This window comes from Oreochromis niloticus, linkage group LG4 (genome assembly GCF_001858045.2).
Source record: "Oreochromis niloticus isolate F11D_XX linkage group LG4, O_niloticus_UMD_NMBU, whole genome shotgun sequence".
Lineage (NCBI taxonomy): Eukaryota > Metazoa > Chordata > Actinopteri > Cichliformes > Cichlidae > Oreochromis > Oreochromis niloticus.
The window spans coordinates 9,836,944-9,857,686 of NC_031969.2; the positions used below are offsets into that span (position 1 = coordinate 9,836,944).

At 43.5% G+C, this 20,743-nt stretch overlaps 1 protein-coding gene across 1 annotated transcript; it reads left to right on the top strand.

Moving 5' to 3' along the window:
• Positions 1-2,328: 2,328 nt before the first annotated feature.
• Positions 2,329-19,026, top strand: LOC100697505 (trinucleotide repeat-containing gene 6B protein). Its single transcript, XM_025906639.1, is given in 21 exon segments — positions 2,329-2,436; positions 4,009-4,030; positions 4,284-4,730; positions 5,029-7,384; positions 7,387-7,820; positions 7,954-8,106; positions 8,307-8,497; positions 8,627-8,689; positions 9,124-9,279; positions 9,716-9,853; positions 10,654-10,845; positions 11,044-11,166; positions 11,440-11,647; positions 12,026-12,178; positions 12,335-12,502; positions 12,726-12,872; positions 13,976-14,068; positions 14,234-14,449; positions 14,566-14,636; positions 16,675-16,814; positions 16,911-19,026. Coding segments are annotated over 21 exon segments (6,153 nt in total). The 3' UTR covers positions 17,485-19,026.
• The last annotated feature ends 1,717 nt before the right edge of the window (positions 19,027-20,743 follow it).

The window sequence follows — 20,743 nt, forward strand, 5'->3', positions numbered from 1 at the left end:
TATATATATATATATATATATATATATATATATATATATATATATTACGATGTCAGATACAGTGTACAACATGGTGATAGCGTGGTCAGCACTGTGGGCTCACAGCAAGAGGGTCCTGGGTTTTAACTCTGCTGGGGATCTTTCTGTGTTGAGTTTGTTGACCGTAGGTGTGAATGTGAGCAGTAATGGTTACCTAGAGCTGGTCACATGTGCTATAGAACGGATGTGATTTAAGCTCCAGGCCTCATCCTGAATTCGATGAGTGTAAGAAAATGGATGGATGGTTTGATGGATAAATGGAGTGTGTCTCAGTGCTAAACATTTCAATGTACAGATCACAGGAATAAGAAAATTCAATACAAGCTCCAAAGAGTGTTCTGTACAATATCCTATCACAGTATTGATTAAGTAATTATTAAATACTTACAGCTGAGCACGTTTATTATTTTATCTAAACTAATTAAATGTCAGACATGGGAAAAGGGGGTGGGGGTGGGAGGCGCTCGCTGTGTTGTGTTTTGGTTTTTCTGCACATTTGTTTACTTATTTATGCATGACGTCATGTTCCAGAGTTATCATGTTCCAGAGTTAAAGCGCCCTCTGGTGGACAATGTAGGCGCGAGCCCTGCTCCTCCTCCCCTCTCTGATCAACAACGAGCCTGGTGATATAATATGCTGCCTAAAAACCTCCACACAGAAGCAAAATGGCCGATAGTAAACTAACCGATCACAGAGCGTCTGACAGTAATCAAGGGGTTATGCATGTTTTGTTTACAGCTTGAGAGCTACAGTCGCGCAAAAAAGGATACTCGCCTTTCTTCAGTTTTTCTACGATTAACATTTCGCCTTTCGGTGATGTCATTTCTTATTCAATTTAGCCTTGAAAGCCTCGAAGAACTAGCTCGCTAGGCTAGCTACCTTGCTAACCTGCTAGCGGTAGGTCTGCAAGAATTTTTGCACAGAAGCACTTTATGTCCTGCGTGATTCCCGAGGTGAGTACTAAAACACGGACGTTTGGCCTTCACACAACAGAAGTACCGAGTAGCAACCCGAAGTATTTATTCACTCACACGGCGAGCATTCGAGGTTTCTCGGTTTTTGGAATAGGCTCGCTTGTTAGGCGTTGAAAAGCTGGGGAAACGTCACAGGTTCGTCGTGTGTTTTGGCCCTGTCGACCCCTTGCTACGGACTAGTTTTCGGTGTATTCGCTGACATGTTAATCCTGGGTTTTGCGCCCGCCGTGGCATTACGAATTACAAGAATAAACCGTGTAAAAGGAGTGGGCAGTGTATGGAAATAATGGGCCTGACGTGCCTCATTCTCAGCAGTCAACTTCGCTCAGGTTACGATCGCGCGGAGCCACAGAGGCACCTTCCTCTGTGACAGCTCACCGCCGCGAGCCCGGGCTCTCGGGTCAAAGCGCAAGAGCTCACCTGCCCAGCTGCTTTAAAACCCGCTACCATTAGCCAGTTGCTCTCCCGGTGCCCCTTCGTGGCTGCAGGTCTGTTCCCTACCGACCTGTTATATTTACATGAGGTGCAGGTTATTTGCTCCCAGTACTGCGCAGATATCCGGCTGTGCTTCTCATCATTACCTGTAATGTCAGCGAGCGGCATTAAACAGTGAAGGGTCACGGCTGTAACTTGTCGGGTTAGCATTCAGTAGCGTCTTGTGTCGTGGGGGTAATTATCAACAGCTTGGCTAACAGAATTACTTGGCCTAGTCACATTTACAGCTCTGTAGAAACTGGGATCCCTTTATGTTTCCCTCTGTGGCCGTTTTTGCTATTTTAATGTCACCTGTTTTGTTGTTAGATGCGAGCTGTGCGTTTGCATATTTCATTTGTTTACTTCTGGCATAAACGAGTGTCTCCTTCATAACAGTGGACAGGTCACTATTTCTTTTTCTTTTTTTCTTTTTTTTTTTTTTGTACCCTTTGGGTCATTGCAGCCATTTTACTTCCTACTTTACTGCCTGAAAAAAATCCCAGATTTGTTTTCCTTTTTTCCCAGAAATGCTGTAGACTATAAAGTCATATGTTTGTTTGGCTGCTGCTCTGTTTGTCCATTGGTTGAATTGCAGTCGCTTGCTGGTTAATGAATTATGCAGTGAGAAACAAGACTACCAAGGGCTGTTGTCAAGCTGTCTGCTTCTGGTTAACGTTACAGTTCTTACAACACTGACTGTGTAGGAGTACACTTGGCGGTGATCTCGTGATAGCATGTTATAAATTTCGAGCCAGAATTTATGTGTGTGAAACAATGGTATGCTCTCTTTTTAAGCAACAAGCCAAATTCATTGAGGCTTTAGTTAGATAAATAATTGAACATGTATATTTCTCTTTTCAGACAGGAGAATCAAGAAGGGGAACAGTAGTTCATGGAAGACAAGAAAAAGAAGAAAGAAGATAAAAAGAAAAGGGAAACCTCTCAGAAGGTAAGCTGTGCTCTGTCTAGTTTGCAGACAGTCTGCTTCTGTTTCACTGACTGTTTGTGCTGAACAGGAGTCGATAAAATTTACATTTTATTTGCCAGATTTTTGAGCCCTAATAACGTCATTTGAAATTTTCAGAGCTGAAATTGCTTTAACATGCTGTAACTTGACAAGCTGCCTATCCCACACAGTGGTATGACTCTCGAAAGTTTAGCCAAAATGCCCTGTTTAGATAAAAAAGATAAAAAATAAAAACAAAAAAAACACAAAGAAATAAACCCCCTCCCAAAAACCAAGCATGCCAAACGATTGTTTTTGTTCCTTTGTGTCATAGACATTGAATTGGTAAAGATTTGCTAGTGAAGCTATTATATCCCATTATATTTTTTGTTAAAGCTGGTTATAGAAAAATGTTGAGTCGACCAGAAATGAGATTTTGGTTTTAGATTGTTACACTTGAGGCGGATGTAAAATTGCAGTTTGCTTTATTGTGCACACACGGCCAGCTGTAGAGGACTTTCTGATGGGAGTGTTGGCACCCAGATGAGGAACTCTATTGTTTCTGTTTGCTACCACTCACTCCTCCACCACTTCCACTTCTATTGTAGAGGACTAAAAAAGGCTGGAAAATAACACTCTAAAACAAAAATCACAAGTTATTTATTTCAAGGGCATTTACTAGAGGTGGGAATCACCATACATCCCACGATACGATACTATCACAATACTTAACGCACGATACGATATTATTGCAATTTTTAAAAATATTTTGCGATATTCAGATTCTGTGCATAAAGGTAAACTTTATCAATATTCATTTTATCTAATAACAAAGTCTCACACTCAGTCTTTCTCTCATTTCAGTCAGTTTTATTGTTGACAAACTGAACGGTTTGTATTACAGTCTAGTCCAACTTAACTGAATGCAACCATCTGGTACAATTATAGCTATTCTGAACTATGCAATTTGTGAAAACTATGCAGCCCCTTCAGCAACTGAAGAATTTGAAAGTAAATTAAAATAAAATATTATTTTACATTAAATAAAAAAGTTTTAAACTTAATTAAAATAAAACATGTCTTAAATTAAAATAAGCAAACTCATGTTTATTGCTGCCATAAAAAAAGTTAAACACATTTGGACAGTGAAGGAATGTCAGGATTCTTGCTCAGAAAAAGGAGCTGATCAACATGCTCTGAAGTCAGAGCATGTTCCAGTCCACAAAAACTTCTTTTGTAACAAAATATCGATTTCTGCTGTCCCTGTATCGATACATTGTTAGCAAACAAAATATCACGATACTACACAGTATCGATTTTTTCCCCCACCCCTAGCATTTACCTCATAAAAGTTTGAGAGTATTGTGGCAGAATTTCCCATATCTTCAATAAATAAACTTAAGGTACTGGATAAAAATCTGAGATTCTCAGATGGGTATTTTATATGGAATGTCCCCTGTGGATGTAGGTAGTCACATGAATGCAAACCTTTTTTTGCATTTAAAAAAAAATAAAAAAATCTAATTATCTTCTGCTTTACATCTCAATTTCTTTTCTTCTTTCTTCTTTTTTTAGGTGCCAGAACAAAAAATCAAAGGTATGAGTTTTTCATGTCACTCTTCCTTCCTCCATCACTGATTGTTCCACATGTCAGTTGAATCACTTGGTTTCTTCTTCTTAAATATGCTGTAAATGAACTTCAGTGTGAGGTAACGACGTAGGGAATTTGTTGGATGTGGTTATGCACATGCATACATAAATGTAGACCTATAGTGAATGTTATTAAACTAATCATAAATTGAGTAACGCACCTACAGAGTGATGCTTTCTCTCATTTGTGTGTCTGCCAGTGCCAGAATCAGCCAAGCCCACCTGTTCCCAGCCACCTGTCACCCCAGGCTCAGTGTCCCCCAGCCCTGGCCCTGTTGCCCCCTCATCCCCCAGTCCTGGTGCAGCTGGGGGTTCTGCCCAAGTTCCTCCTGGTGGTGGGAACAATGCAAAGCAGCGGACTGCTGTGGCCAACGGACAGCCCTCCACCTCACCCTCTGGAAGTCAGACCACCCAGCAGCAGCGATACATGTCTCGCGAGGTTCCACCAAGATTTCGCTGCCAGCAGGACCACAAAGTGCTACTGAAGAGGGGCCAGCCACCGCTGTCCTCCATGCTGCTGGGTGGGGGTGGAGGTGGAGGTGAGGGGGGCTCTGGAGGGGCTGGAGGAGGCAGCGGCTGGGGGGCCGCCCCACCTCTTCCCTCACAGGGAGCAGATAACCCCAATGCAAACACAGCTGGAGGCACAGGTGGGCTAATGTTTCAGAACATACGATCAAGTTTAATAGGTAGTCCAGTAACACAGTAGTAGTCTTGTCCTACATTAGAACAGGAACTTTCTTTTAAGGTGAATTTTTACAGATAACGCAATGGAGAGAATCAATCAGCGGCCTTTACAATTCATTTATTAATTATAAAGTTGTTCATGACAGTAGTGATATGCGTTTGCTGTTCTAATTAGTCAGGTAGTTTTAGCAACATGTAGTAAACTCTGAAAGTTTTGAGTGTTGTTTATGATTAAATAAAGGTTTGCAATTTTTTCCGTAGATTCCAACCTGGGTTCATCTTCCCCTTCACCACCAAACTCCTCCTCATCCTCATTATGTGTCGCTGCTCCGTCGTCTTCTACTACTACTACTTCAACTTATGCAAATTCCACATGGGGGGCAGGCTCTGGCAGCCAGTCCTCTTCTCAGGGCTGCGGGAAGGTGTTTGTGGATGGGACTGACCTGGAGGACTGGCCTACCATTATAGGGGGGGCCAAAGTGAGTTCCGATGGGGCTGGAGGAGGGGTGCAGGACTGCCCCGGAAACAACAACAGTAGTGCCTCATGGAGTGAGATAAGCATCCAGCAGAAGGGAGGAGCAGGGAACATGGACAATCCTTCCCCCCCTCGTTCTTCTCCTCTATCCTCCACTTCCTCACTAAACGAATGTGTTCAGTCAAGTGGTGGTGGTGGCGGCAGTGGTGTATGGGTCTCTCCCACCTCATCTCAGGTGGATGCGGGGCTAGGATTAGCAGCATTTTACAATTCCAAAGTCTCCCATCTTCTTCCTAGCCCTCAGGAGAGCAGCAGCAGCAGCAGCAGTGTCCCTGGTGCCAATTTCAACCCTGACATGAACCCCTCCGCTTGGCCCGCCCTGGTGCAGAGTGGGACATCAACTTCGGCTGGGGACAGTGCTCCACTACACTCATCCGTTACTTCATCTTCCTCATGTTCTGCCAACACCACCCTCATCACCACTCACACTTTTTCATCTGTGAATCAAACTGATCTTTATCAGCAGCACACTGAAACAGCTGCAGGAGCCAGGAGTGGAGAACAGCAGGAGCAGCACTTAGGAAACCCAGGACAGGAGCTGGGTTCAGGCGGGGCGGCACGAGAAGCAGGACCAAATCTAGAAGGTGGCAGTGAGGGGGATTCTGGGGCTGCTAGTGAAGGAGAAGGGAGCAGTAATCTTTCTGGCTCTACGTCTTCCTCCTCTGCCAGCTCTTCTTGGAGATCCATACCCCCAGTATCCACTGACCTCAGTGCAGGGGCCTCACAGGCAGATGGGTGGGGTGGAGGAGGGAGTGGAGCTCAGGGGCAGGAAGGGAATGTTTGGGGCTCTAGTACCCCAGGTAACAAGACAGGGTGGGGCAGAGGAAATGGTGGTGGTTCAACTACCCCAGTGGTATCTCAGGGACCGTGGGAAGGAAGCAGTTCAGATGCAGAGTGGGGTGAAACTGCAGGAAGTGCAAGTTCAAGTAATTTAGCAATAGCCAGTGGAAGAGGAGAAGAGGGGAGCAGCATCAGCAGTAGTGCAGGCAGCCTTGGTGTTGTTGGCAGCAGTTTGGAGGATTCTTCCTCACCAAAGTTTGCAACTATGACAAAAGCATGGGACAATCAGAAAGGGATGGATACTGGGGACGGGGCAGTTATGGAATGGGGTGGAGGCACCGGAGGTGAAGGACCATCCTCTAGTGGAGGAGGATCCATAGCTGGAAGTGGTGGAGGAGGGAGTGGTAGCGAACAGAAACAAGAGAGTTCCTCATCTGCGCGCCAACACTCCCATCAGACCTCCAATGCTGAAGTGGCCTTACTTAGCTTGCTCAATCGGCCTGACCTGGACCCCAAGGTTCTGTCAAACACGGGCTGGGGGCAGACCCAGATTCGACAGAATGTGGCCTGGGACCTGGACACCACGTCAGGAGTCGGAAACAGAAATGAAAGAAACACTTCATCTTCCTCTGCGTTTTCATCAGCAACCATGAACACTACCACTAGTCGCAGTCCTAGGTACCCATCTAACACTGGTTCAGTAACTAATGATACATCTGGTGGCAGCCACGCAACTAGCCTGAACTCTACAGCAAGGGATGGCTGGGATGGTGGCACTACAAAGTCCACCTGTGGTCCTCATATGCCAAGTAGCACTATAAGGAAGCTGGGATCACCAGAAGAAGATCTAGAGGGCAGCCAGGGGAAGGCAGCTGGAGGCTGGGGTGATCGCCCACCTGAAAACCAGGGCAAAGCATGGGGGGCTGAAGAACAACAATGGGGGGATCAAAGAGGAGGTAACTGGAGAGACATAGGAGAACAGGGTAGTGGGTGGACAGATGGTCCAGAAGATAAAGGAACAGGGGGGTGGAAAGGAGGTGGAAGAGGGGAGACAAGTGGTTGGGGGGAGGAGGAGACTGGAGACAGAGAGATTCTACACCTGGAGGTGGGTGGGGAGATGGGCGAAGTAGAGGTGGGAGCAACTCTGATGAGGGATCTTCCTGGGGTGCATCGGACGAAGGAGGGTCTCAGCGAGGAGGATGGGGAGATGTGGGTGGCGTCAAAGCCCACCCGGACTGGGGGAGTACAAAGCCCCACACAGCAGCAGCACAGATACCAAACAGCCAAGCGACACCAATGAAAGCCCCAAATCAGCAGCAGCACCAATCACAGGGTCAGCAACCACCAGGAGGTTCCATACAAGGAGGGTGGAACAGCCGGCCAAATGTTGGAGGTGGACCTCCACCTTCCAAGAATCAGAACCAAAGTTCAGGCTGGACCTCTGGCCCGATTCCCCAAATCTCCGGAGGTGGCAGTGGTGACACCCTGGAACCCAGCGGCTGGGAAGAGCCCTCCCCTCAGTCCATCAGCCGCAAAATGGAAATTGACGATGGCACGTCAGCCTGGGGAGACCCGAACCGCTACAACACCAAGAACGTGAACTTGTGGGACAAGAACAGTGCAATTCCAGGCCAGAGCCACAGTCAGCAGGCCCCACCACCATCCATGCAGCAACAACCACCTAGAAGACAACAGGGGATGCAGTCCAGCAGCACAACTCCTGGCAATGGCGCCGTGGGTAAGAAAAAGCTTTTATTTCACAGTGTCAGCCATGTTAACAACCTTATGGACGTTTGTTACTAAAATCCTAAACTATTAAGCTTCTTTTACATAGTACTTTCTTCTAAACCACAATGTCTAATTTTATCAAGGTGCAGGCATGTGGGGAGGAGGTGTACAAACTGTGGATAATGGTACTGCAGCTTGGGGTCAGGCTTCAGATGCAACATCAGGTTGGGGTGATCCAGATGAATCTGGTAAAGCTTCTGGCTGGGGGAATCCTTCACCCAACCCTGGTAAACCTGGTAAGCGTTTAAAAAAAAAAACAAAAAAACAAACAAACAGCATTTTGTTATTCATGTGTTGATGATGCCTCAGAACCACAAATCAGACGTTTAGCAACATTGCACTTCTTAGTATGACTGGGCTTCATGAATGTTAACTCCACAATCCCCAAATAGAGAAACAGCTGACTTTATCATAACCATCTGTTTTGTTTTCACTGCAGGTGCCAAGTCGATTGAAAGCTGGATTGGAAAAGGAGACTCTATTTCAGCTTCCCGTCATCCCAGCTGGGATGAGGAAGAAGATGGCGGTGGTGGAGCCTGGAACAGCACGGGCTCCCAGGGAAGCAGCTCTTCCTTCAACTCTGGAGGCTGGGGTCAGACACATGGGGGGAAAAGAGGAAACATGAAGGTGAGGAAGAAAGATTCAAGGACACACAAACGGCTATAAACTACCAATTGAAGTTCATTGTACTGCAACAAAACACTTTGATTTTTGTTTGGCACTTAAAGGGTAATGTTTGGATTTTTTTCCTTAAAGGCTGGAGGAGGGGACAGTTGGATGAACCCAGTGTCACGCCAGTTTTCAAATATGGGCATTCTGGTAAGATACGGATAAGATAATTATTTAAAAAAAATGTTTTCTAGCTCTCCTCTCACAGTCTAAAGACATGCAATTATGGAGTTCAGTTAATTGGTAATTCTAAATTGCCCATAGGTGTGAATGTGAGTGTGAATGGTTGTCTGTGTGTTAGTCCTGCGACAGACTGGTGACCTGTCCAGGGTGTAACCCGCTTCTTGCCCTAAGACAGCTGGGATAGGCTCCACCCACCCCAACTCTGAATTAGATAAGCAGAAGAGAGTGGATGGATTTCTAGCTTTCATGTATTTAGTGCCATTGCTGCTGTATGATTTGATATGATTTTTTTTCCCTCTATCACTAATGTTGTAATGATGGTTACATTATCAGTGAGGGTGCTATCACTGTACTACTAAAGAGTCAAGTCACTTTTTTTTCTCCTTTTTCTACCTCTCTAGGATGATCCAGGTGTCGACAAAAAAATGGAAGGAGACAAGAGAGGAATAACTGACTATAATGGAGAAATGCGGAGGGGAGGGAGAGGTGGAGGTGGTTACCGCATGCCTAGTTCCAAAGATATGGGCCCTGTTGACATGGGGCCCTATGGTGAAAAGGTGTGTTGGGAGTGTTAACTAGTCTTTAATTATTATAAGAACCTTGCCTTTTTCAAAGGTAGCTGTCATTTTGAATAATTTGAACTTTAGTACTCACAGTATCGACTGAATGTTATAAAATATTACCACAAATAAAATGAGGGTTTTAATGACCAATTTAGGAAGCTGGAAAGTTTTTAGATGTAAAGTGGCACTTCTACACTTTGGCAAGATTTATCAGTGCTATGAAGATTTAATCAATTATGGCAGGTAGAACCATGGAGCTGAAACCGAAGAGAAATGCTCCTTTCCTTTTAAAGATAGGATGATATGAACTGTGGATGCTTCATCTTCTCTTGCTGTGCTCAGGGACTGCATAGAATATTACGAAGGGCCTCCACTGGCCACACTTGGAGAGCCCTGGCTTTAGTTGTAAATTGTTTCTATTCTGCTCCAGATGGGTGGCCACGGAGTGTTTGTCAGTGGCGGTGGAGGGATGTCTCAGCCCCGAGGGATGCACCAGCCTGGCATGCATTCGATGAACCCCTCCCAGGGGTTACGTGCACAAGTGCCTCATCAGTTCCTGTCTGCTCAGGTTTGTGTCCTACTGTGATGTTATTAATTATGATGAAGCTGTTTGTACAAGGTTTTTGTTTGTTTGTTTTGGTTTGGTTTGGGTTTTTTGGTATATTGGATATCTTATACAAATGCAGAGCATTGGGTCATCGAGGTCGTCTAACCCCACACATCTGGCAATATCTCACAAGTTTTTGAGAAGAGTTTATACATAATTATTAAATATATATAATAACATAGTCCATTAAACTTTATGTGCCAATTTTATGAAGGTAACTGAAATGTGTACATTAAGTAAAGAAAACAATTGATTTTCACTATGCATGACATAAACAAATTATAGCATTACAATTGGTTAGTTAATATTATTAATTATAATTTCATTTTTAACAACTAATTAAACTTTAACTTAGTTATTTTACTGACTATTCCCACCACTTATTAAAGTAATTATAATTGTCTGTGGCCAACTAATATTTAGTCATATTCTGCGATCACAGACTATAAAAACTTTTTTACTTTTTAGAAGCTGTCTCTCTACAGCGTGCAGAGTCACTGCAGTATGTACTAACACATGTGATACAGGCACATAATCTGCCTCATGTAAATGTGACAGAAATTTGAAATGTTTATTAAACAGAATATCAGTTTTTGACAGGGCTTTCATACATTTCATGCGTATGGTTTTAGTTGCTCCAGCTCATCCTGCACTGCTGGAAACCTGACAGAGCTTATTGATAGTGTCCCTGTTTCTCATAACGTGCTTTGCCCATAGCGTCTTTCAGCACCCATATACTTGTGAATTCTTGTGACATGCAGGTGCCGGGTCCTATGCTGAAGCAGATGCCCTCACCTGGTGGAAGTGTGGGTGGTGTAGTTGGAGGAGTAGGAGGTGTTGGTGGTGTTGGAAGTGTCGGAGGGGTTGGTGGAGGCGTGTTCCCTCCCCAGATTTCCCCACAGCAGCTAGCAATGCTCAGCAACATTTACCCCCCCATGCAGCAGTTCCATCTGGTAAGTGCCTGAATGATACGTCATCGATTGATTGATTGCAATAAAACATTGTCAGTAGTTTTTCTTGTTAGTTTATAGTGGAAAACATTGATGTCGAAGCAGAAGATGTAGACTAAATATGTCACTTTGTAATTGATTAAAATGTTTGTGAAAACAACTGTTATGTTGGGTTTTTTCTTCTTTTTTGCCAATACACAGGCTTGTCAGTTCCTGCTACAACAACAACAGCAGCAGCAGCAGCAACAGCAGCAACAGTTTCTGCAGAACCAGAGGAAGTTCCCTCAGCCTCAGCCTCTCAGGCAGCAGCCAGACCCACAGCAGGTGAGCGTGCATGCCGATAAAATGCCATCAGAGCAGTAACAGCACTAGAAATAGTACAAGCTAAAATGTGGTCAGAAATGCTCAGAAGTTCTGTTAAGCTAATTAGCTGAGGTGTAGTTGAGAACCATCACTTTATTTTTAACCTTTGGTGACAGATGTGACGCTAGTGTTTGCTTCAGTCACGTCAGACTAGAATATGTGAAACTATGTAATATAATTATAGATCATTGGTGACCATTCAAATGTACTTTTTTAAAAATTTCATCTTGTCAGCTGGCGAGGATTATGGCTATTCTGCAGCAACAGAGACAGCATCAGCAGGGTGGAGTTGGAGGAGCAGCACCAGGAGGGAGTTCCAAACTGTCCCCCTCTCACCTGGGAGGAGGCCTATCCAAACAGGCCATGGTAGACCCTGTTCCACATCCTGGAATTGGGGGAACCTTATCAGACCTTCACACCAAAACACCAGGGATGTACTCTGGTGAGTGCTTGTGGTTAGGTGTAATGCAGCGCTCCCCAGATTTGCATAATATTCAGTTTTATTTTTTCATAGCACCAAATATCACAACAGTCACTTAAAGGCGCTTTATATTATAAGGTGAAGACCCTGCAATAATAGACAGAAAATCCCAACAATCGCCTTGGAAAGGCAAATCCATCTGCTGTGACCAGTAGTGGGTGAGGAGAGGGAGATGGGATAAAAGGCACACTGTGGAAGAGAGCCAGAGATTAATAATAACAATGGTTAAATGCAGAGTGGTGTGTAAATATAGAGTGAAGAAGAAATGCTGAAAGCTGAAGGCTCTGACTATCAAAATGTTATGTGTGCATTAAAGCTGACACTTTTTCATCTTGCCAGGGCTTACTCCTGGAAGTAACCTGTCAGGACTGGAGCTCGGGCCCATGATGGGAGGGATGAAGGATCTAGGAGGACAGCAGTCCCGCTTTAAATGGATGATGGAGGGACACTCTCCAGCTCCCTCTCCCCCTGACTCAACCATTCACAAGAACGGTAGGTAAACAGATGGTCTGTTCCTATCAGCAACTGGTCTGGTAATCATCTTTGTTCACAGTGTATCTGAATGAACCGCTGTGAACCAAAATGTTGCGAAACATATTCATGTCAGTCTGTCTGACCTCCTTTCTCTTTCATGTCCCATTTCTAAAGGCCCTTTACCCAGTGCTGTAAAGGTTAGAGGAGGGTCTCCTTACTCCCAGTATGAAATGCTGGGCAGTGATGGTTTGGGGATTCCCCCTCAGGGCTCTACAGACAGCTGGCACCGGACCCCTGGTAGTAAAATGGGGAACAAATCTGCCACATCAAGCTGGCCTCCAGGTGAGCGTTTTTGTCTGCTACTTACCGAAACAGCTGTTTTTCATTTTAATAACTAAAGTAATTAATTTGCTTCTAATGCCGGGGCCACCCACTGTGTGTAGTACTTTGGTTTAAGACTTGGAGCCAGCATAGTTAACAAACCCTGCAGGGACACAGTTATTAAGTTGGACTGTTTTGCACGGCATATTTGTTAATCAGGGTTTTGTTTCCTCCATAATGACAGAATTCCAGCCCGGTGTGCCCTGGAAGGGCATACAGAACAGTGGAGACCCAGAGTCTGATCCTTATATGACCCCTGGTAGTGTTCTTGGCTCCCCAGGATCCCCAAGCCTCAACGACTCTGACCACCAGTTACTGCGAGACAACATAGGTATTTAAAGTTTTGACAAGCATAGGTGTTGGTTTTGGCTTTGGTATTAAGATTTGTGTTACAAGAGCTCTGCTTCTGTCCCAAATAAAGCCCAGAATAGATTACAGGGACTCCCTGTACTAATGATTAGTCATTTTGAGAAGCATGAACATGAATCTGAAATTCTGCCGTCTAATCTGCTATATCACTAAAGGTGCAGTTGTTAATAGACTGCATTACAATCTAAGTTCCCCTTTAGTGGCTGCAGCTCATCCCTACAAGGATTAAGGCTAAGTGCTAAATCTTTTCACTACTTACTGTTATAGCTGTCAGCTGGTGATTATTTTATATGGCAGGCATTTTGTGTTATTTCTTACTACAGATCGGTTACTTTGGCTCTCTTTCTCAGACTTCTACCAAAAAACACAAAATCAAAAAAAACAAAAAATAAAAAAAAACAGGGACTCGGATCTGAAAATGACATTTTTACTTTGTCTGTTTCTCTTGTAGCCTACAGTTGTCTGCTATGGCAAGCTCAGGACCAGATAAAGCAATTTTAAGCATATTGCTACCTTTTCTTAATCAGTATAAGTTGCTTTTCCTTAGTGGCTGCATCCCCTGAGGTTCCCAGTTCTGCATTTGTCATATACAACAACAACAACAAATTGCACTAGTGCTTTAAACAGTGTCTCACCCTGTATAGTATAAAAGTATTAAAGAGGAAAAACTACTAATAGTAGAAGAGATGAGAGAAAGAAATGGAGAAAATAAATGAATAGTATAAGCCACTAACAGTTCTCTCACACAAAGGTGGTAATTTGAGGTGGTAGACTATGCTTTAAATATAAAATAAAAGACAATGATTTGGCAATGACAAAGTCACAGCATTCAGCGTGGTGATGGCCTTTGTGTATAAACTTTTCAGAAGTGTAGTGGTGGTTGTTTAATGTTCGATATTGTCTGCTCAACGGCAGAAGTTCTAAATCCAAGCAGTTTTTGAAATAGTCTTAGGTCAGGTACTTGACAAATTTTCTTCAGTCTCGACAACCCAACTGAACTATGGTTGTCTTGTCTTGTTTATCACAGGATGTGTTGCATCGAGATAATATTGTAATGTTTTGTAGGGCCAAATCCTTCTCTCAACACCTCGCTGCCTTCACCTGGTGCCTGGCCCTACAGTGCCTCAGACAGCCCCCTCAGCAATCCACACAGCACAGGTGGGTTTATGATTGGTGGATATTGTTAAACTGCGTTTGCATTTTGACTTATGCTTAGTCTTATTGGCTTCATTATATTGTTTGTCATGTGTTAGCACTGTATTTTACAAGTTAAGAGTTCTTTTGTTTTACGCCTCTTTCTTCCACTCACCTTTTCCTTCTTAGGAAAGTACTCTGATTACAAGCCCAGCTGGCCTCCAGAGCCCATTGGACAGAACAAGTTGTGGAAGACCAGTCGCAACAGCTCCCAGCTGCCACGCCCCCCTCCTGGCCTAACCAATCAGAAGCAAGCCTCACCCTCGCCATGGGGTACCGGTGGCCCTCGGTTGGCCCGGAGCTGGGGAGGGGGTGGGATTAATCAAGAGTCAAGATTTGGGCAAGGTACCTCTTTACAGGGACCTTATTTCATAGTTTACAGCTTAATTGTATATGATATAGAGGATGAGGTCAGTGTAAATAAAGAAATCTTACATTTGTCATTTATCCCTTCTTTATAGGCTCAGCTTGGAGTGATGGTGCGGCCTCCAGAGGCAGCTGTTGGTTGCTGTTAAGCAACCTGACCCCTCAGGTAAGGAGGAGGAGAAAGAAACACTGAGAAACGACTAAACAAGGCAGTTACTTCCATCTTCAGAAACTGAACTTGTGCGAAGGGTGATGTAAAATCGTAGCAGGACTGTGTTGTATGAGCAGTGTGTCTCATACTTCATGCATTTGTTTGATGATCGCCACGTCATTCATATAATTATCTGAAAAAATAATGATAGACAATTTAATAGCTTGAAGTAATTTGGATGAGCTTTTCTTGTGAAACATAAGAGAAGGAATTTAAAGGGGAGGAGGTGGGATCTGTGATGGCATTAATGAATTCCCCCCAGATCAAGCTACAGCTGGAAAACCTTAAGTCAGTCAAGCAGTCACATGGAAAATTGATTATGATGATTCAGTAATAATCAAACTCTAATATAAAAATTTTGTGTATTTTATATATTTGTATTTTTTTATTACATATTCCAAAAGTAGAGTAACTGTGCCATTACTTTGTTCGCCCCTTATTCTTCTTCTGGCTTTGCAATAAAGGCATTAACAGTCAGAGAGGTGCTACTGCTGCTGGTGGTCAGACCAGGACGAGCTTTCCCTGCCATCAGTAGCAGAACTATATCATCCAGTTTAATAAAACGAATGTGATCTTTGCACGACCTTTAAAGGTGCACGGGGAAGCAGACAACAAAGAAGAGAAACAAGTGCAACAGTAAGTGGCACAACAAAGGGTCCTGTTAATTTGAGACTTGTTTTGAGAGTTGATGAAGGAATAGGTTGTAAAAAAGTGTATAGACTTGTTTGGTAAGAAAAGAAACCTGGAAGCTATACAGTACTATACCCACGCCAGTGTAGCTACTTTCAGCTCTTCCCTTATTTCAGCTCTTCCCTTATTTAAAAGCAGGTGTCTGTTTGATTTGGCAGGGGTTTTTTTGTTTGTTTGTTTGTTTTTTAACACTGAATGCCACTCTTGACATGATCCCAGTGGGATTTGTGTCCTCCTGGGCTCAAACCAGGGATCTTTGTCTCATTAGGCAGGTATCTAAACCACAGCAGTTTTCATATGCAGCATGAAAATGTGCAAAATTGACTTTATGTAGTATAAAATAGTAATGAATAATAATGTACGCTATGATAAAAATATAGATGCGATTCAAATTATTTAAAGTGTTTTTTGTTTTTACCTCAAATGGTTCATTGAAGGCCTGAGTTTTAAAAATAGATTTTCTTAAGTTCTTCATGTGTTCACGGGTTAAACCTCTTTGACACAACAGAATTGATCATGGCCATAAATACTTAGACCATATTAACAGCTACATGTACAGATCAGTCAGGGTTTAGGCACTTTAAACTGCTTTTCTCATTCATTTGCATTCCCCTTCACTCTGTCCTATGCAAATTACACGGACCCATGAATGACCCAGGCGTAATTTGATTGCAACGTTGGATGAGCCATTTAATCAATTAGAGCTTGTATAAATGACACTTCCACGACTTCCTCTGTGAAAATCATAGAAATGAAAGTGTTTTCCAGAGTAAGACCAAGTTTGTTCTGGTTAGAAGAGTTGGTTTTTCAGTAGTTCATTTACTCAGGTCTCCCATACAGTCTTGCGCAACTTGTAGATCTTACTGTAAATGTAACTTTATTACATGTCATAAAGCCACACCTTACCACTCACATTATTTATTAACGCACAGTTTCTCATATACATAATCATTGTTGTGTAACCTCCTTACCTGACCTTTCTCTGGCCCGATAAGTGATCAGTCAAGATAGTGGATAATTGCCCTATGAACGTTACATCACACATCCACGCGTTCTGCTGAGGACATTGGTTTATGTAATATAACTCCTCGTTCCTTACTTTTACCTCTACCATTGCAACAAAGGGACTATCAGTGATCTTTTCTAATCAAAGTCTTATGTTTGGGTTCCTCAGAACTCAAGAATCTCTTCACAGTAATGAGTTTTTCACTAAAATTGGTCCTTCTAAATATGACAAAACACAAACACCCTCCAGAGTCTAATCCTATACGGTATCTATACAATTATTCCTCCTTCCCTGTAGATTGATGGCTCCACACTGAGGACCATCTGTATGCAGCATGGCCCCCTGCTGACCTTCCACCTTGGCCTGACCCAGGGCACCGCTCTGATTCGTTACAGCACCCGGCAGGAAGCAGCCAAGGCCCAGGGTGCACTGCACATGTAAGTTTACCTATACCCTCACTGCTCCACGTGAAGCAAACGGTAACCCTGCACATACTGACCTGAAGAACCTTGTCTTATAACTTTCTTAAACAGGTGTGTCCTGGGCAACACCACGATCCTGGCGGAGTTTGTGAGCGAAGAAGAAGTTGCTCGCTATGTTGCACATTCCCAGGCCGGAGGGGCAGAGGGAGCCAGCTCAGGAGGGGCAGCGGCCGGTGGGGCACAGGGTTCATCCGGAACAGGCACAACTGTGGTGGCCAGCAGTGGAGGAAGTTCTCCGGGGAGCGAGCGGGCAGCTGTGGGGGCAACTTCGGGTGGAAACGGAAATGGCAGTGGAGGAGAGAGTGGAGCAGCGGTTCTAGCTGGAGTTAGGTCCTCTGGCTCTGGTTGGCAGAGTCTTGATGGTACAGGTAGTTCTTCAGAGACCTCCTCAGCCCAAGGACCCGGGCTGGGGATATTTTCCCAGTGGAGCACCAACGGGGCTGGGGAGGGAGGAGGTGTCGGGGGAGTAGAGTCTGGGAGGTCTGGGCTTTGGGGAGGCATGACTGCAGGATACCCCAGCAGCAGCCTGTGGGGGGCACCGCAGATGGAGGAAAGGCACCAAATGGACAGCCCTGCTGGATTGTTGCCCGGCGACCTGCTGGGGGGAGGAACCGATTCCATCTGAGGATTTCCCCCCTGCTTCCATTTGTACGTGTAGGTTTGGACACACTGATACAGCATACACTGGGATTCATATGTACTTACTATGGCACACGCGCACACACATATATATACACACACACACACACACACACACACACACGCATTACATGGTATGCATATAAATGTACTACACATATACACATGTGTGCATACGTATACGTAGTATGCATATTTATGTGCACACACAAAGCAGAAATGTGAGACATGCTTACACACATTCTCGTGGCCAGACTTAAGCTATTATATAAAACAAATGCAGGGACTGTTAGATGTGTATACAGCCTTTTTTCCACAGATGAAGATTTCAACTGCTTAGACTTGAATCCTGAAAAAAAAAGAATGAAAAGTCAGTTGGTCTGAAAGACTTGACTGGATTGCAATGTGCTTAGTAAATAGGTGACTTTTCAGCAGATTTACATACACATGCACACACCAAATACAGAGAAGCCTTCAGACAGATAGGCACTGTAAACAGCATTACCTTCATCGTAAAAGAGAACTTAAAACTACTACATGATGTGAGGTTTAAAGTGCAGTTTGTATTCACATCCCCTTAAAGATGGAGATCGAATCCAAACACATGCAAACAGCTCTGATTGACAGCAGAACTGTATCTTACTGTGTATGTTAAGTTTGTTTTCTGTTTTGTTTTTGTTTGTATGGTTTTAATTTTTAAACAGTGAAAATACTGAAAAATGTCATTGTTCTGTTTTCAAAATGCTGACCTCCTACTGTTGTATCTCACGCACTCTTTTTCTCTGTTATTCTCTCTTGAACATGGTTGTTACTGTTGCAGTGATAAATGTTAAATTGCAGGCAGTTTGAGGCTATGATGCATTTCTCCATGTGTTGATACTGTGTGCACGCGTAGTGTCGTACACACTGAGCGTGAGTGAGACTGAGACCAAGTAAGTGGATTAACCACCGCAGTTGTCATGCGTGAGTGTGCGCGCGAGCGTGTGAATGTGAGGATGATGTGTGTGCATGTTAATGCCTGTCATAATGTGGGCAAGGCTGCTTACTTATACAGAAGGTCTATACAAAAATGTTTTTGAGTGCATTCAGTATACTGCTGACTGTGTGTTAAGAAATATTCGCACTAATGCTTTTCTCTCTCATTTGAAGTTGTTTTTTTTTTTGTTTTGTTTTTTAAAGCAGACTTGTCTTTTTTTATTGTCCGACCTGCAATAATAAAAAAGAACATTTTAATGACACAAAGAGCTGAAGGCATACGCGTCGAGGAAAAAAAAACAAAAACGGACATGCCAAAATCTTATCAAACTGTGTGGAGCGGGAGGGAGGGGTGGGATGGGTTGTTTACAGATGCAGAGTAAGCGTTACCGTACGTTTTTAATGTTCTGTTGTTGTGTATTCGTTTTAAATTAAGACAGGCTTTAACACTCCTGTTCAGTGTTTTCGTTTTGAGATTTTACAAATAAAAAAAAAAATTTATTTAAACAAAATGAGAACAAGATTAATAAAGATGAAAGTATTGGCTTCTAAACTTGTCCTTGTTCTTCTTTGTTATGTCATTTGTGTGTGTGTGTGTGTGTGTGTGTGTGTGTGTGTATTCAGGTGTCTGTCTACTGTAATCCACACTTGGCTCAGCAGGTGATCATGACTAAAGAGAAAAAGGTGTATGGACTGGACCACATGTCAGTCACCCTCTCATCACTATTGACAAACCAATCCTATTTAACACTTGCGTCAGTCCCCGGTAAGCCAGTGCTTACTGAATGAAATTATTTACCCACACTGATAACCTTTATGGGTTCATCCTGTGTTAAACCCTTATGAGGTTGTTCATGTAACCTTCATTATACACCTTTAAATTTATGGATTGATATAATTTTCAAGTGCCCTTGCATATAGTCCCGATCAAAAGTTTAAGGCCACTTGGAAAAATGGCAAAAGAAAATCATATTTTGCATGGTTGGATCTTAACAAGGTTCCAAGTAGAGCTTCAACATGCAACAAGAAGAAATGGGAGTGAGACAAAACATTGTTTTGAGCATGCAATTTATTGAAAACAACCCTTGAACTGAAACAGGCTGTTTTACAGCTGATCAAAAGTTTAAGACCACATGCCTTTAAAGAGCCAAATCTGTGCAAAAATGTGGCTTTGTTGTCATTTTCTGTCAGGTAGTCACACTGTCATGACAATCTGAGGGCAAAGGCAAAATATTTCCCTTTTTAAACGGTCGGGTTGTTGAACCTCATAAACAGGGTCTCTCGCAGCACACCATCGCTGCTGAGGTGGGACGCAGTAAGACAGTCGTTGGAATTTCTTAAATGATCTTGAGGGTTATGGAACAAAAAACTCAAGTGGAAGACCCCCAAAAATTTCACCAGCACTGAGCTGGAGAATCCAATTGGCTGTCCGTCAAGACACAGGCTGATCTTCTACCCAAGTTAAGGCCGTTACTGGTGCCGACTGCAGCCCCATAACCATCAAATGGCATCTGACACTGAAGGGCTTCAAAAACAAAAAACGTCTTCAATGGCTATGTCTCCTTGAACGCCACAGATCTGACTGTTTGGACTTTCCAAGAGAGCACCAAACATGGGACATTGAAAGGTGGAAGAAAGTTTTCTCTGATGAGAAAAAATGTAACCTTGATGGTCCTGATTGTTTCCAACGTTACTGGCATGACAAGTAGATCCCACTACTCAAAACGGCCTACTACGTCAAACAGCCGCTGGCTATGTCCAGATGTTGCAGAGAGCATCCCTCATGACTAAGAGCCCTCGTCTGTGTGGTAACGACTGGGTTTTTCAACAGGACAGTGCTACAGTATACAATGCCTGCAGGACGAGGGACTTCTTCCAGGAGAATAACATCATTCTTTTGGACCATCCTGCGTGATCCCCTGATCGAAATCCAATTGAGAACCTTTGCAGATCAATGGCAAGGGACGTTTACAAAAGTGGACAACAGTTCCAGACAGTAGATGCCCTTCGTGCGACCATCTTCACCACTTGGAGAAATGTTCCCACTCACTTCATGGAAATGCTTGCATCAAGCATGCTGCAACAAATTTTTGAAGTTATCAACAATTATGGTGGAGCTACTCATTACTGAGTTCATGTTTGGAACTTTGATTTCTGTTTTAGGAGGGTTTACAGGGGTTTTTTTAGAGGTGTGGTCCTAAAGATCAGCTGTAAAACAGCCTGTTTCCCTTTAAGGGTTGTTTTCAATAAATTGCATGCTCAAAAAAAAT